This window comes from Neoarius graeffei, chromosome 21 (genome assembly GCF_027579695.1).
Source record: "Neoarius graeffei isolate fNeoGra1 chromosome 21, fNeoGra1.pri, whole genome shotgun sequence".
In the NCBI taxonomy this organism is placed as follows: Eukaryota; Metazoa; Chordata; class Actinopteri; order Siluriformes; family Ariidae; genus Neoarius; species Neoarius graeffei.
This window is the reverse complement of record NC_083589.1, coordinates 47493865-47509365: the sequence shown is the minus strand read 5'-3', so window position 1 is coordinate 47509365 and position 15501 is coordinate 47493865. Positions and strand designations below refer to the sequence as shown.

Sequence of the window (15501 nt, the reverse complement as noted above, 5' to 3'; positions counted from 1 at the left end):
AGCTGGGATAGGCTCCAGCTTGCCTGCGACCCTGTAGAACAGGATAAGCGGCTACAGATAATGGATGGATGTAAATATATGCATATAATATGGACAATATAGACATGACACAATATAATCATGTGTAATCTACCATAACTATTATAGGCAATATACACAATATATCTAAAATATCTGTATCTATCTGTAATCTAAATATCTATATCTATCTATAGTATAGTGAATGTCGATATTATCTATCTATAATAAACATCTCATCTCATTATCTCTAGCCAATTTATCCTGTTCAACAGGGTCGCAGGCAAGCTGGAGCCTATCCCAGCTGACTATAGGCGAGAGGCAGGGTACACCCTGGACAAGTCGCCAGGTCATCGCAGGGCTGACACATAGAGACAAACAACCATTCACACTCACATTCACACCTACGGTCAATTTAGAGCCACCAATTAGCCTAACCTGCATGTCTTTGGACTGTGGGGGAAACTGGAGCACCCGGAGGAAACCCACGCAGACACGGGGAGAACATGCAAACTCCACACAGAAAGGCCCTCGTCGGCTGCTGGGCTCGAGCCCAGGACCTTTTTGCTGTGAGGTGACAGTGCTAACCACTACACCACCGTGCTGCCCGCTATAATATCAATAATATACAATATCTATAATATACAGTATACATTATAAATATGTATGCTGTCAACAATATAAACAGTACACCATACAGACAATATGCAGGATATTTACAGACAAGACACAATATACAACCCCGATTCCAAAAAAGTTGGGACAAAGTAGAAATTGTAAATAAAAATGGAATGCAATAATTTACAAATCTCAAAAACTGATATTGTATTCACAATAGAACATAGACAACATATCAAATGTCGAAAGTGAGACATTTTGAAATTTCTTGCCAAATATTGGCTCATTTGAAATTTCATGACACATCTCAAAAAAGTTGGGACAGGGGCAATAAGAGGCTGGAAAAGTTAAAAGTACAAAAAAGGAACAGCTGGAGGACCAAATTGCAACTTATTAGGTCAATTGGCAATAGGTCATTAACATGACTGGGTATAAAAAGAGCATCTTGGAGTGGCAGTGGCTCTCAGAAGTAAAGATGGGAAGAGGATCACCAATCCCCCTAATTCTGCGCCGACAAATAGTGGAGCAATATCAGAAAGGAGTTCGACAGTGTAAAATTGCAAAGAGTTTGAACATATTATCTACAGTGCATATCATCATCAAAAGATTCAGAGAATCTGGAAGAATCTCTGTGCATAAGGGTCAAGGCCGGAAAACCATACTGGGTGCCTGTGATCTTCGGGCCCTTAGACGGCACTGCATCACATACAGGCATGCTTCTGTATTGGAAATCACAAAATGGGCTCAGGAATATTTCCAGAGAACATTATCTGTGAACACAATTCACCGTGCCATCCGCCGTTGCCAGCTAAAACTCTATAGTTCAAAGAAGAAGCCGTATCTAAACATGATCCAGAAGCGCAGACGTCTTCTCTGGGCCAAGGCTCATTTAAAATGGACTGTGGCAAAGTAGAAAACTGTTCTGTGGTCAGACGAATCAAAATTTGAAGTTCTTTATGGAAATCAGTGTTATTCGGACTAAAGAGGAGAAGGACGACCCAAGTTGTTATCAGCGCTTAGTTCAGAAGCCTGCATCTCTGATGGTATGGGATTGCATTAGTGTGTGTGGCATGGGCAGCTTACACATCTGGAAAGACACCATCAATGCTGAAAGGTTCTAGAGCAATATATGCTCCCATCCAGACGACGTCTCTTTCAGGGAAGACCTTGCATTTTCCAACATGACAATGCCAAAACACATACTGCATCAATTACAGCATCATGGCTGTGTAGAAGAAGGGTCCGGGTACTGAACTGGCCAGCCTGCAGTCCAGATCTTTCACCCATAGAAAACATTTAGCGCATCATAAAACGGAAGATACGACAAAAAAGACCTAAGACAGTTGAGCAACTAGAATCCTACATTAGACAAGAATGGGTTAACATTCCTATCCCTAAACTTGAGCAACTTGTCTCCTCAGTCCCCAGACGTTTACAGACTGTTGTAAAGAGAAAAGGGGATGTCTCACAGTGGTAAACATGGCCTTGTCCCAACTTTTTTGAGATGTGTTGTTGTCATGAAATTTAAAATCAACTAATTTTTCTCTTTAAATGATACATTTTCTCAGTTTAAACATTTGCTATGTCATCTATGTTCTATTCTGAATAAAATATGGAATTTTGAAACTTCCACATCATTGCATTCCGTTTTTATTTACAATTTGTACTTTGTCCCAACTTTTTTGGAATCGGGGTTGTACTAAAAATATACACGACAGTCAGAGTACACAGAGTGCAGTGAGGTAGTGCAAACAGGAGTATAAAGGAGGTACAAGTAATACAGTAGTATAATGGCAAGAATGGATTCGGTCAGATATTTATGACATTGATAGCACGGGGAAAGAAGCTGCTCTTACAACGTCTTGCAAAAGTATTCATCCTCCTTCGTGTTTGTCCTGATTTGTCGCATTACAAGCTGGAATTAAAATGGATTTTTGGGGGGTTAGCACCATTTGATATACACAACATGCCTACAACTTTAAAGGTGAAAATTGGGGACATCTCTATTAGCTTAGCACATCTAGCCATTGGGATTTTTGCCCATTCCTCAAGGCAAAACTGCTCCAACTCCCTCAAGTTAGATGGATTGCATTGTTGTACAGCAATCTTCAAGTTATGCCACAGATTCTCAATTGGATTGAGGTCTGGGCTTTGACTAGGCCATTCCAAGACATTTAAATGCTTCCTTTAACCACTCCAGTGTAGCTTTAGCAGTATGTTTAGGGTCATTGTCCTGCTGGAACGTGAACCTTCATCCCAGTCTCCAACCTCTGGCTAACTCAAACAGGTTTTCCTCCAGAATTGCCCTGTATTTTGTGCCATCCATCTTTCCTTCAGTTCTGACCAGCTTTTTTGTCCCTGCAGATGAAAAATATCCCCACAGCATGATGCTGCCACCACCATGCTTCACTGTAGGAATGGTGTTCTCAGGGTGTTGGGTTTGCACCACACTTGGCATTTTCCATGATGGCCAAAAAGATAAATTTTAGTTTAATTTGACCAGAGGATCTTCTTCCATGTGTTTGGGGAGTCTGACACATTCTGCTGGGCAAACTCCAAATATGTTTTCTTAAGCAATGACTTTTTTTTCTGGCCACTCTTCCATAAAGCCCCTCTCTGTGGAGTGAATGGCTTAAAGTGGTCCTATCTCAGCTGTGGATCTTTGCAGCACCTTCAGTGTTATCTTTGGTGTCTTTGTTGCATCTCTGATTAATGCCCTCCTTGCCCGGTCTGTGAGTTTTGGTGGGCAGCCTTCTCTTTTGATGTTTGTAGTGGTGACATATTCTTTCAGTTTTGCTGTAATGGATTTAATGGTGCTCCCTAGGATATTCGAAGTTTGGGATATATATATATATATATATATATATATATTTTTTTTTTTTTTTTTTTTTTTTTTTTTTTATAGCCCAACCCTGATCCATACTTGTTCACAACTTTGTCTCTGACCTGTTTGGAGTGCTCCTTGGTTTTCATGTTGCTTGCTTAGTAGTGTTGCAGAGTCAGGGAGTCAGGGTCCTTCTAGAACAGGTTGATTTATGCAGCCATCATGTGACAGATCATGTGACACTTTGATTGCACACAGGTGGATCTTAATAAACTAATTATGTGACTTATGAAGTTAATTGATTGTACCAGCTCTCATTTAGGGGTTTCATAGGAAAGGGGGTGAATACCTATGCACAGTCTAGATTTCAGTTTTCTCATCTTAATTATTGTTTGTGTCACAATAACACAATAACTTTCACCTTTAAAGTTGGAGGCATATTGTGTAAATCAAATGGTGCTAACCCCTAAAAAATCCATTTTCATTCCATGTTGTAATGTGACAAAACAGGACAAACACCAAGGGGGATGAATATTTTTGCAAGACACTGTATGTCTGGTGGTTCTGGTTCGCAGTGCTCTATAGTGCCTGCTATAGGGGAGGAGTTGAAAAGGTTGTGACCAGGGTGTGAGGAGTCCTTAATGATTTTCTCTGCCCTTTCCTGGTTTCTCTTCTTCTTCTTTTGGCTGCTCCCGATTAGGGGTTGCCACAGCAGATCTTTCGTCTCCATTGCTTCCTGTCTTCCGCATCCTTCTCTACCACACCTAACACTTTCATGTCCTCTCTCACCACATCCATGTATCTCCTCTTTGGCCTTCCTCGTTTTCGTGTGCCTGGCAGCTCCATCCTCAACGTTCTCCTTCCAACATGCTCTGCATCTCTTCTCAGGATGTGCCCATACCATCTCAGTCTCATCTCTCTTAGCTTAATTCCCAAGCTCTCCACATGTGCTCGTTCCTTATCCTGTCCAACCTTGCCACTCCCATCGCAAACCTTAACATCCTCAACTCCGCCACCTCCAACTTTGCCTCCTGTCTCTTCGTTAAGGGTACGGTCTCCAATCCATACATCACAGCTGGTATCACTACTGTCTTATACATCTTACCTTTCACTTTTGCTGGGACTTTCCTATCACAAATGACTCCTGAAATCCTTCTCCAACTGCTCTATCCTGCCTGCACTCTCTTTCTCACCTCACTGTCGCAGCCCCTATTTTCCTGCACAGTTGACCCCAGGTACTTGAATTCATCAACTTTCTTTACGTCTACTCCTTGCACCTTCACTACAGTCTCGTCCCCATTCTCACTGATGCACATGTATTTTGTTTTGCTCCTGCTCACCTTCATTCCTCTTCGTTCCAATGCATCCCTCCACAGGGGCGTAGCTGGGGGGGGTCCTGGGGTGCCCATGAACCCCCCCTTGTCAGACCATACATTTTTTCAGTAGCCGCATAAGAATATTAGAAAAGCGCCCACTGTAATTTTTCTAACATTTTTTTTAAACTAGATTGTCACATCAGCCTCATTAGGGTTTCTATAACCTTGACTTCCTGTGGTTTGGGTGCGAAAACCCAGTTTGTCAGAGTGTGTGCGGGAGAGGCAGATGTAAGTGCAGATATGTTAAATAATACACAGTGTGATATGAGCATAAAGTGCGTGAAACGCACACAATAGGCAAACAGTCCGAAACAGCAGGCAAAATTGTAATCGAGGAAACAGGCAGGAGGTCAATCGAGGCGAGGACAGAATATCGGAGGCAAAACTATACAAGATCAAGGGACGAGAAACAAGAGTCGAAAAACCAGGAGGTCAACAGGAACAGGAAACAAGGCTCTCTAAGGCACACTAGACATGGTGTAATACTTTGCATCGTCCTTGCATGGGCACAGTCCTTAAATAGCCCAAACATAGTTCGCTGATTAAAGACAGGTGTTCTTTGTTAACAGAGCTCGTTAGGTGTGCGCACAGCCGGAGGCGCGCCTTCAGGTGCACGAGCCAAGGCGCGCAGGACTGAAACAGTTCTGTGCAAGCGCAACACGATCGCACTAGAAAGCATGGTCAAGCTGCCAGTGTAGCTGCAGTCTTTTTAGTTGCGAATTATGAGTATTTCCTCTTGCATTAATAATTCGCCATGTCAAAACAAGCGAAACTTTCCTTCTTCTTCCGACGTGAAGAAAGGTAAGCAATTTATTATATATTTTTTCCATCAAAGTTGCATTTTGTGGCTTCGAAGCTAAGTTTTAGTGTGCCGTTTCTAGAACACAACATCAAGAAAATGCAGAAGAAACAGCAATAATGGAAGAGCCGGTTTCTAAGCTACCTAAAACTCATCTCATTATCTCTAGCTGCTTTATCCTGTTCTACAGGGTTGCAGGCAAGCTGGAGCCTATCCCAGCTGACTACGGGCGAAAGGCGGGGTACACCCTGGACAAGTCGCCAGGTCATCACAGGGCTGACACATAGACACAGACAACCATTCACACTCACATTCACACCTACGGTCAATTTAGAGTCACCAGTTAACCTAACCTGCATGTCTTTGGGGGAAACCGGAGCACCCGGAGGAAACCCAAGCGGACATGGGGAGAACATGCAAACTCCGCACAGAAAGGCCCTCGCCGGCCACGGGGCTCGAACCTGGACCTTCTTGCTGTGAGGTGACAGTGCTAACCACTACACCACCATGCCACCCCTCCCTAAAACTAGCAATGGTAATTATTTTGTGTTACATAATGTACTCAGGCTGCCAATCAGTGTGTGACCATCTCTCCAAACAGTTCAGTCGTTCCAACTGCACACCTCAGTGCTGTGGTGTTCCTGTGAAATGTACAAATCTCTACAGATCATCCTCTCTGCTCATCTTATTTTGAAAAGTTTGTAGGTGTTTCATTTATCTCATTCTCATCTCATTATCTCTAGCCGCTTTATCCTGTTCTACAGGGTCGCAGGCAAGCTGGAGCCTATCCCAGCTGACTACAGGCGAAAGGCGGGGTACACCCTGGACAAGTCGCCAGGTCATCACAGGGCTGACACATAGACACAGACAACCATTCACACTCACATTCACACCTACGGTCAATTTAGAGTCACCAGTTAACCTAACCTGCATGTCTTTGGACTGTGGGGGAAACCGGAGCACCCGGAGGAAACCCACGCGGACACGGGGAGAACATGCAAACTCCACACAGAAAGGCCCTCGCCGGCCCCGGGGCTCGAACCCGGACCTTCTTGCTGTGAGGCGACAGCGCTAACCACTACACCACCGTGCCGCCCTGTTTCGTTTATTTTGTCATAAAAAACACAAATCTGACAAGGTAGTGATTATGGGATTAGATTTTGGGTGTGAAAATAAAATGATAAAACACACACACACACACACACACACACACAAAAAAAAATCCCTTTTATTTGAAGACACTGTATCTGTTTTGTTCGGTTTCAGTAGAGTGTCACTGGGCGCCACCGAGTGGTCAGAGCCGGTCATTACAGATGGTGATGGGTTTAAAACCCGAGACTTGCGAAGCGCGCGGACATTTCATTCCCTAAACCGCGCACGCAGTGACGGTCCATCTAATGCTTAGGATTTAAAGCTAAAGGAGATTAATCATATTAAACAGCGCAGTGCACAGGGTGCGAGCCGGAGTATTGTGCGCAATGGCTTTAACGACTCTCATGTTTCAGCTGTGTTTTAAGATCTACTTTATTCTAATTTTGAGGAGTTTGTTAGTCGGAGCTGCCCCCGAGCAGAGAAGTCTGTACATGTGGATTGATGCCAGGCAAGCAAGGATATTATTAGGTAATAATAATAATCATCATCATAATAATAATTAAAAAAAAATCATAGTGCCAGAATTGCGACAATTACTCTCTAGAGAATCTGATCTGCACTTTTATTTGAATAATCTTTCAGTAGTCAGTTCTGATCTCATGTCTGTCTGTAAGTCATTATTTCAGTTTAAACAGAGTTTGCATGCTTAATTGTTTGGTTTGATCAGGTTTCGAGGAGGATATTTTAATTGTGTCTGAGGGTAAAATGGCTCCGTTCACCCACGACTTCAGGAAAGCACAGCAGAGGATGCCGGCTATCCCTGTTCAGATCCACCACGTGAACTTCACCTGGCAAGTGACTGATGATCAGGTAAACAATCCAGCAGTCCAGGTTTAGTCTGGATATAGACTGAACAACTTGTTTTATATGGAGGTGATTTAAAAAATCTCATCTCATCTCATTATCTCTACACTGTAAAAAAAAGAATAGTTGAGAATACTTGAAATTTCAAGGCAACCGTCTGCATTAAGAATTTTATGTTTTGCCAACGATGTGCCCACACTGTAAAAAAAAATCTTGTCAAATTTACAGTGAAAAACTGGCAGCTGTGGTTGCCATTTTTTCACCGTAAAAAATACAGTGACAGTGTATATGGCTTTACGGTAAGGTATATCAACACTTGTAAAAACAACAGTTTGAAAATGTTCAATTTTACAGGTATTCAATGTACAATAATCAGTACATAACTGTTAATTTTACGGATATTCATTGTACAATAAACAATGATTCAAAATGATGGTTACAAGCAATGATCTACTAGACAGATACATTTTTTTAGAATTTTTTTGGGCTTTTTTCACCTTTATTGGATAGGACAGTGCAGAGACAGGAAATGAGCTGGAAAGAGAGAGGGGGAGGGATCGAGAAATGACCTCAGGTCGGAATTGAACCCAGGTCCCCAGATTCATTGTATGACGCCTTAGTTGACTGAGCCACAATGGTGGGCATGTTTTTGTTTTTTTAACAGGGCAATGATGTAATTTTAACCATCACATTCTGTTTTAGTCTTACAGTTTGTCTGTGTTTAAACTACAACAATTTGTAAATTATACAAAAAAATATGATCAATTCAACATATTCTTACCGTTAAATTAACAGTGGCATTTGGTTAGGAGTTTTACAGTATATTGATGTAAATTACACACTGCTTCATTGTTTTTGTATTTATAGTTTTTTTATGTCATGATTTTACATAAATTCACTGTTAATTCTACGGACATTTTTTACAGTGCATGATAATCCAAACTATGATAACACTGTTATCTTTATTAAGAATTCTTAATTAACTCAATTTTCAATTCCTCATTCTGCCAACATAGATTTCTCTTTTTGCTGAACAGTGGCATTCACAGTAGTACAAAAAGGCAATTGAGGTTATCACAAGGTTTTTTGGGGGCTTTTTTCACCTTTATTTGGATAGGACAGTGTAGAGACAGGAAATGAGCGGGAGAGAGAGAGACGGGGAGGGATCAGGACATGACCTTGGGTCGGAATCGAACCCAGGTCCCCGGATTTATGGTATGGCACCTTATCCACCTGAACCATGAACTTCAACCGGAGAGAGAACCACATTGCCCAGCCCTTGCATTTGGAAGAGGAAACCCCGTGTCTTGGTCATTAAGAGCATGTGCTGAATAAACACCTGTGGCAATTATGTATTTTCAATTCAGATTATTCACTATTGTATATTTACACATCATTGAGGTGCACCCTATCAGTTTGATGTGGATTTTTCTGTTTGTTAATAATTATTCATATTTTCTTGTCCATTCAATTGTGAATATGGAATTACTTGAACAAAGCGTAATTCTATTTTTTACAGTGTAGCCACTTTATCCTGTTCTACAGGGTCGCAGGCAAGCTGGAGCCTATCCCAGCTGACTACGGGCGAAAGGCGGGGTACACTCTGGACAAGTCGCCAGGTCATCACAGGGCTGACACATAGACACAGACAACCATTCACACCTATGCTCAATTTAGAGTCACCAGTTAGCCTAACCTGCATGTCTTTGGATTGTGGGGGAAACCAGAGCACCCGGAGGAAACCCACGCGGACAACATGCAAACTCCGCACAGAAAGGCCCTCGCCAGCCCCGGGGCTCGAACCCAGGACCTTCTTGCTGTGAGGCGACAGCGCTAACCACTACACCACCGTGCCGCCCGATTTAAAAAATAATAATAATAATTTTTTATCTTGGGTGTATCATGTAGTGGTTAGCACGGTCGCCTCACAGCAAGAAGGTTCCGGGTTCGAACCCAGCAGCCGGCGAAGGCCTTTCTGTGTGGAGTTTGCATGTTCTCTCCGTGTCTGCGTGGGTTTTCTCCAGGTGCTCTGGTTTACCCCACAATCCAAAGACATGCAGTTAGGTTGATGTGGGGCGGCCTTGGGCTGAGGTGCCCTTGAGCAAGGTACCGAACCCCTGACTGCTCCCCGGGCGCTGTAGTGTGGCTGCCCGCTGCTCTGGGTGTGTGTGCGCGTGTGTTCACTGCTTCAGATAGGTTAAATGCAGAGGATGAATTTCACTGTGCTTGAAGTGTGCATGTGACAAATAAAGGTTTCTTCTTCTTCTTGTCTGTGAAGATTCTCAGTCATCCAGGTCATAGTAAACTGTGGGTGGTAAAAGAGAGCAACTTGCTTGAAGATTCTTGAAGACGTTTCACCTCTCATCCAAAAGGCTTCTTCAGTTCTGTCTGACTAAACAGTTCTGTCAGACAGAACTGAAGAAGCCTTTCGGATGAGAGGTGAAACGTCTTCAAGAATCTTCAAGCAAGTCCAGTTGCTCTCTTTTACCACCCACAGTCTTCTTCTTCTTTTTCTTCTTCACCTGAGAGTGTAGTGAAGATGCAATGGATGATCATGTCACGTGTCACATTTCCCTTTCAAGAACTTGAGACTTCTTACTCTGGTGATTTCCCTGATTTGACTTTGCCAGATTTAAATGTATTTCAGCAAGGAAATAACCAAAAGTACCAATTTCAGTACGAATATCACTGGGAAAGGATGTATCACAACAAGCATCACACTGAATTTGCTTGTAATGTTAAAATGCTGAAACGTGTGATAGAGCCCAGACATACAGGACCACATTTAGGATCTTAGTCCTGGTGGAACCAATTACAAACAACAGAACAAGATTTCCATCTTGGGTGTACCAACTGAGAGGGTAGTGAAGATGCAAGGAGTAGACGTAAAGAAAGTTGGTGAATTCAAGTACCTGGGGTCAATTGTGCAGGAAAATAGGGGTTGTGATAGTGAGGTGAGAAAGAGAGTGCAGGAAGGATAGAGCAGTTGGAGAAGGATTTCAGGAGTCATTTGTGATAGGACAGTCCCAGCAAAAGTGAAAGGTAAGATGTATAAGAGACCAGCTGTGATGTATGGATTGGAGACCGTACCCTTAACGAAGAGACAGGAGGCAAAGTTGGAGGTGGCGGAGTTGAGGATGTTAAGGTTTGCGATGGGAGTGATGAGGTTGGACAGGATAAGGAACGAGCACATGTGGAGAGCTTGGGAATTAAGCTAAGAGAGATGAGACTGAGATGGTACTGTATAGGCACATCCTGAGAAGAGATGCAGAGCATGTTGGAAGGAGAATGTTGAGGATGGAGCTGCCAGGCACACGAAAACGAGGAAGGCCAAAGAGGAGATACATGGATGTGGTGAGAGAGGACATGAAAGTGTCAGGTGTGGTAGAGAAGGATATGGAAGAGAGGGAGCAATGGAGATGAAAGATCTGCTGTGGCGACCCCTAATCGGGAGCAGCCAAAAGAAGAAGAAGATGATGATTTTGGGTGTACCAGTGATTTGTCTTGTGGAAACATGTTATTTATTATTTTACATAAATAGCATGTGCATACAAGATTTAAAAAAATACCTTTTGGGACTTGAGATGCTCTGTAGTTTTAGCATCCCTTAAAAAATCACTGAAATAAATAATGGAGTAGAGAAAAAAAAACTTTCAATGCGTAAGAAATTAAGCTACACTGTCTATAACTACACTGTCTTCTCTTCTAATTGGTTGAAACTTGACCCATCTATTGTTAAAGAGCAGAGTTTTTTAATGCAGTTTTTCTTTCTTTTTACTGTCATTTTTTAATCTCTCGGTGTTTAAGGTCTCAGTGCATTGAAGCTGCTGAATCTGGGATCAAAGCTCGTGCCTGCTTTATCCCTCCCCTGCAGGCACATGGCCCAAACATTCAGACCATCATCAGTACACTCATGCCTGGGTCTCTCTTTCCTTTCACATTTACTTTTTTCCATTTAAAAAATGCATATAATGGCAAGCTTCTGGAGATCTGGCAGTTTGGTGGTACCAAGGTTCAAATTCACCACCATCACCACCACCACCATGACCTTCCCATCAGTCATCCAAAATCCAACTGCTGTATCATCACTACTTTTAGCCTCAGAGGTCCATTCAGAATCTGTTTTTGTGCTGTTGATCCTCTTTGTTGTTGGTTACTGGATTTACAATATAAGTGGTGAAATGGATGATCATGTCACGTGTCACATTTCCCTTTCATGCAATTCAGAACTTGAGACTCCTTACTCTGGTGATTTCCCTGATTTGACTTTGCCAGATTTAAATGTATTTCAGCAAGGAAATAACCAAAAGTACCAATTTCAGTAACAATATCACTGGGCAAGGATGCATCACAACAAGCATCACACTGAACGTTGATCTGCTTGTAATGTTAAAATGCTGAAACCTGTGATAGATCCCAGACATACAGGACCACATTTAGGATCTTAGTCCTGGTGGAACCAATTACAAACAACAGAACAAGATTTCCACGTTGAAGCATCCATGTTGAAGTTTCTGTAGTGTGCTCATTCAGTGCGTGCCAATGCTACACGATCACATGCTAATTCATACATCTGAGATAGCCACTCGAGGAGCACTCGACAGTTTTGTTACAGAAGTGGCCCCTTTGAAAATGTACTGGGTTTGTTAATAATTAAGCGGAAGTAGAGGGAAGTTAACCTTAAACAAATTAGATTGACAGTAGAATAGCACTTTTAACTGGAATATTTCAGGTAACCCATGAACGCACCACAGAGCACCAGGGATCCTGGTTCGAACCTGAGCTTGTGTGGAGTTTCACCTGTTCTCCTTGTGTCCATATGGGTTTTCTCAAGGTTTCCTTCTCATTTCTCAAATAAAGTGGGTTTCCCCTAGATGTGAATGAGTGTACAGTATGTGCATGGTGCCCTGTGATGGACTGGCATCTCATTTAGCGTGTGTTCCTGCCTTGCACTCAGTGTGCCCAGGATAGGCTTTGGATCAATGTTGTAAAGTGGTTATTGAAGATGAATGAATGGATTTCCTTTTTTTCTCAGTTTGAGGACCAGATGATTCAAATCCGGTTTCTAGATAAAAGAAATGTAAACTGGAAGGAAAATCCACCTTGCTAAATGATCAGAGGATGAACCATAATGAAAAAAAATCATGTGTTGGATCAGGGTTCTCCCCCCCAGCTGATTTGTTAAAGCCGGCAGGATCTAACAAATGACATGCCCGTGGACATTGAGATCATAATCCACAAATGGCATGTTGACTCAATGAGAAAGAGAGAAGTGGGGTTAAAGAGGGAGCGAGAAGTGTACAGAACGAGAGTAAAAGAGAAAGGGTTCTCTCTTTCCTTGGCTCCGTTAGTCCATACTTCAAAGCCCACCGCTTAGGCTTTGGAACAAAGACCTCGGGCATAAAAGGCTGGCGGTGAGAGTTATCTGTGTTGGTTATTAGCATTCAGCAGAAGGATTAGCGAAGCTCTCCACACAGCCTGTGTATTTTCTCTTCATCAAACACCACTGTGCTCCAGAAATCTAAATTGGATAGGAAGAAGAAGGAAAAAATAAAAAGAGGGAGACAGAAAAAAAAGGTCACCTTTGCTTTCATTATGTGTAGTGTGGTGGCTTTTTTTTTTTTGCCTTGCCATCACAGCCACTCTGAAAAGTGTGTAATTTTCAAAGCTTTGAGAACATTTTTTTTTTAGCAAGGAAAGCCTCATTCCCTTTGGAGCAAATAAACCAATTCACATCCATACACACAAACCAGGAGGCTGCATTCATTCCTTGTAGATATATGTCCTCTTCTGTTGAGCTGACTTACACAGCATAATCAAATTTACAAATCCGTAACCTCTCTTTTCATCATGCTTTCACTGGCCCCAAGTGCCCTCCTTCAGCAGAAGGATAGCAGAGGCCCACGCTTCAGCCGCAGCAGCTTTCAAAACTTTTGTTAATAAGAAAAAAGGAAGAGCAAAACCCATATCTTATTCCACTGCAGGAGGATTACTTCTATGAGTTCCAGAGTCTGCGTTCCTTTGACAAGGACATCATGGACGACCCCATCGTCAACGTCCCGCTCCTCGGCTCTATACCTCACAAAACTTCAGGTGAGAAAGTATTTGCTGAATATATAGTTGTATCTTTATCTAGCTTGGAGCACATTCTGATTTTTTTCACAGTCCACAATGAAATATAGCGAATGGGTTTGTTTACTCAGTGGTTCAGGTGGGCTTCCCATGCCGAGGTGAGCAAGATGGAGTCGCAGCGTTTGAAGTCACCATTCTGGTAATGGACAAGGGTGGAAACATCGTCCTCAGGACCCCACACAATGCCATCTTCTTTAAGACCTGTCAAAAAGGTTAGCTCCTTCACACTTCTCATTTTGGATTTGTTTGCAGACCATTTAAGAAGGAAAGAAGTCAAGACACATTTTCTTTTGGATATACAAGTAAATACTGCTGATATAAAGGTTCTCATACTACAGCGCTATAGAGTTCTCAGATCTGACTGGTCTGGCCTGAGTTTCCCAAAAGCATCGTAGCATAAAGATCATCGTTAAATGCTGCAGCGAGCAGCACAATGAACGCTCTCTCTCTCTCCTAGTTAAGATGCTCTTAGCATTAAGAGACTTTTGGGAAACCCAGCCCTGATTTGTTGATTCATGTTCTATTATAGCAAGGCTGTTTTTTAATCCACTCCTTTTATAGTACTGCAGTTTTTCTAATTAATTTGCATGAGCAGCACTGGCGCAAATTCTCACTCAGGATCTTTCTACTTTCTTCTTCTTATTATTATTATTATTGTAATGTTTTTTCGGATGCTATTTCTTCCTCAGTTTTCAACCAGTCATCACCAAATTTCATGTGAAGAATACCTCTCGGCTGAATTACGTTTCGACGACTTTTGGTGCTGATCCGGATCACCGAACCAGAATGATCCATGAAAAACAGGCTTTTTTTCAGTCACTTATAGCTCTGTCAATTTTCATGATTTTTTCAATCAGTTTTTTTTTATTTTGTTCAGCAAAATGACCTTCACCTTGACCTTCAATTGACAAAGGTCAGCTAGCGCAAATTACTGCAACTTTAGTCACAGTCTCTATGAAGTGTTATTGTTTCTATAGTCACACCTAATTCAGAGGAACTTGTACAGCAGGCGTTCCAAATAATCCAAGCTGAAAAATTAACACGTTGAAATGTTATTAATTGTTAACATGGTGAAGTGTTCTGGAAGGAGAAATTTATTTAATATTTAAGGAAGGAGTCTCCATTTGATCTGGCGACTTATCCAGGGTGTACCCTGCCTTTCGCCCGTAGTCAGCTGGGACAGGCTCCAGCTTGCCTGCGACCCTGTAGAACAGGATAAAGCGGCTAGAGATAATGAGATGATGAGATGAGGAGTCTCCACTGTCAGCACTTTGTAACAATCAGCGGTAAGGCTGTTTTCTGCAATGGGAAAGTCTTCAGGACAAAGGACTTTTTTGTGGTTTTGCTGTAATATGACAAGCTTTTGTTTTTTTTGTATTATTAACTTCAAGAGAGAGAAAAAGAGAGGATGATGAGGGAATGACCGTTTATAGCTCCTATAATGTAATGAATTACAGAAATTAAACTTTTTTTGTGGACTAACTATATTAATTACTGCTATATTACTACTATATTATACTTTATTCTATCCATGTTCACTGGATATGAGCAATCGCTTGCTCTGATTGGCTACTCTACTACTAGGATATCAGCGCATATTACCGTGAGTAGCGAAAAACAAAATGGCAGAGCGTTTTGCTGAACCAACCGAGGATGAAATAAAAACTCTACTCAAAAGCAAAACCCCCAAAAAATACAAAAAAAGCAACGAAATATGGAATAAAAGTATTTGATGGAAAGAATGTTTCTTTTTTCATGTTTTATGAATTATTATTATT

General features: G+C 41.9%; 1 protein-coding gene across 3 annotated transcripts in view; it reads left to right on the top strand.

Moving 5' to 3' along the window:
- The window catches only part of wif1 (wnt inhibitory factor 1), a 41210-nt gene that overhangs the window by 7505 nt on the left and 18204 nt on the right, over window positions 1–15501 (top strand). For 2 of the 3 annotated variants that reach the window (XM_060903268.1, XM_060903266.1), the window contains exons 1-4: window positions 7016–7255; window positions 7455–7597; window positions 13576–13684; window positions 13795–13935. In XM_060903268.1, the coding sequence (XP_060759251.1) occupies window positions 7114–7255; window positions 7455–7597; window positions 13576–13684; window positions 13795–13935 (535 nt within the window). In that variant the 5' untranslated portion in view covers window positions 7016–7113. Of the gene's footprint in view, window positions 1–7015; window positions 7256–7454; window positions 7598–13575; window positions 13685–13794; window positions 13936–15501 lie in introns of those variants that run through there. The other variant, XM_060903267.1, reaches the window with a different exon arrangement.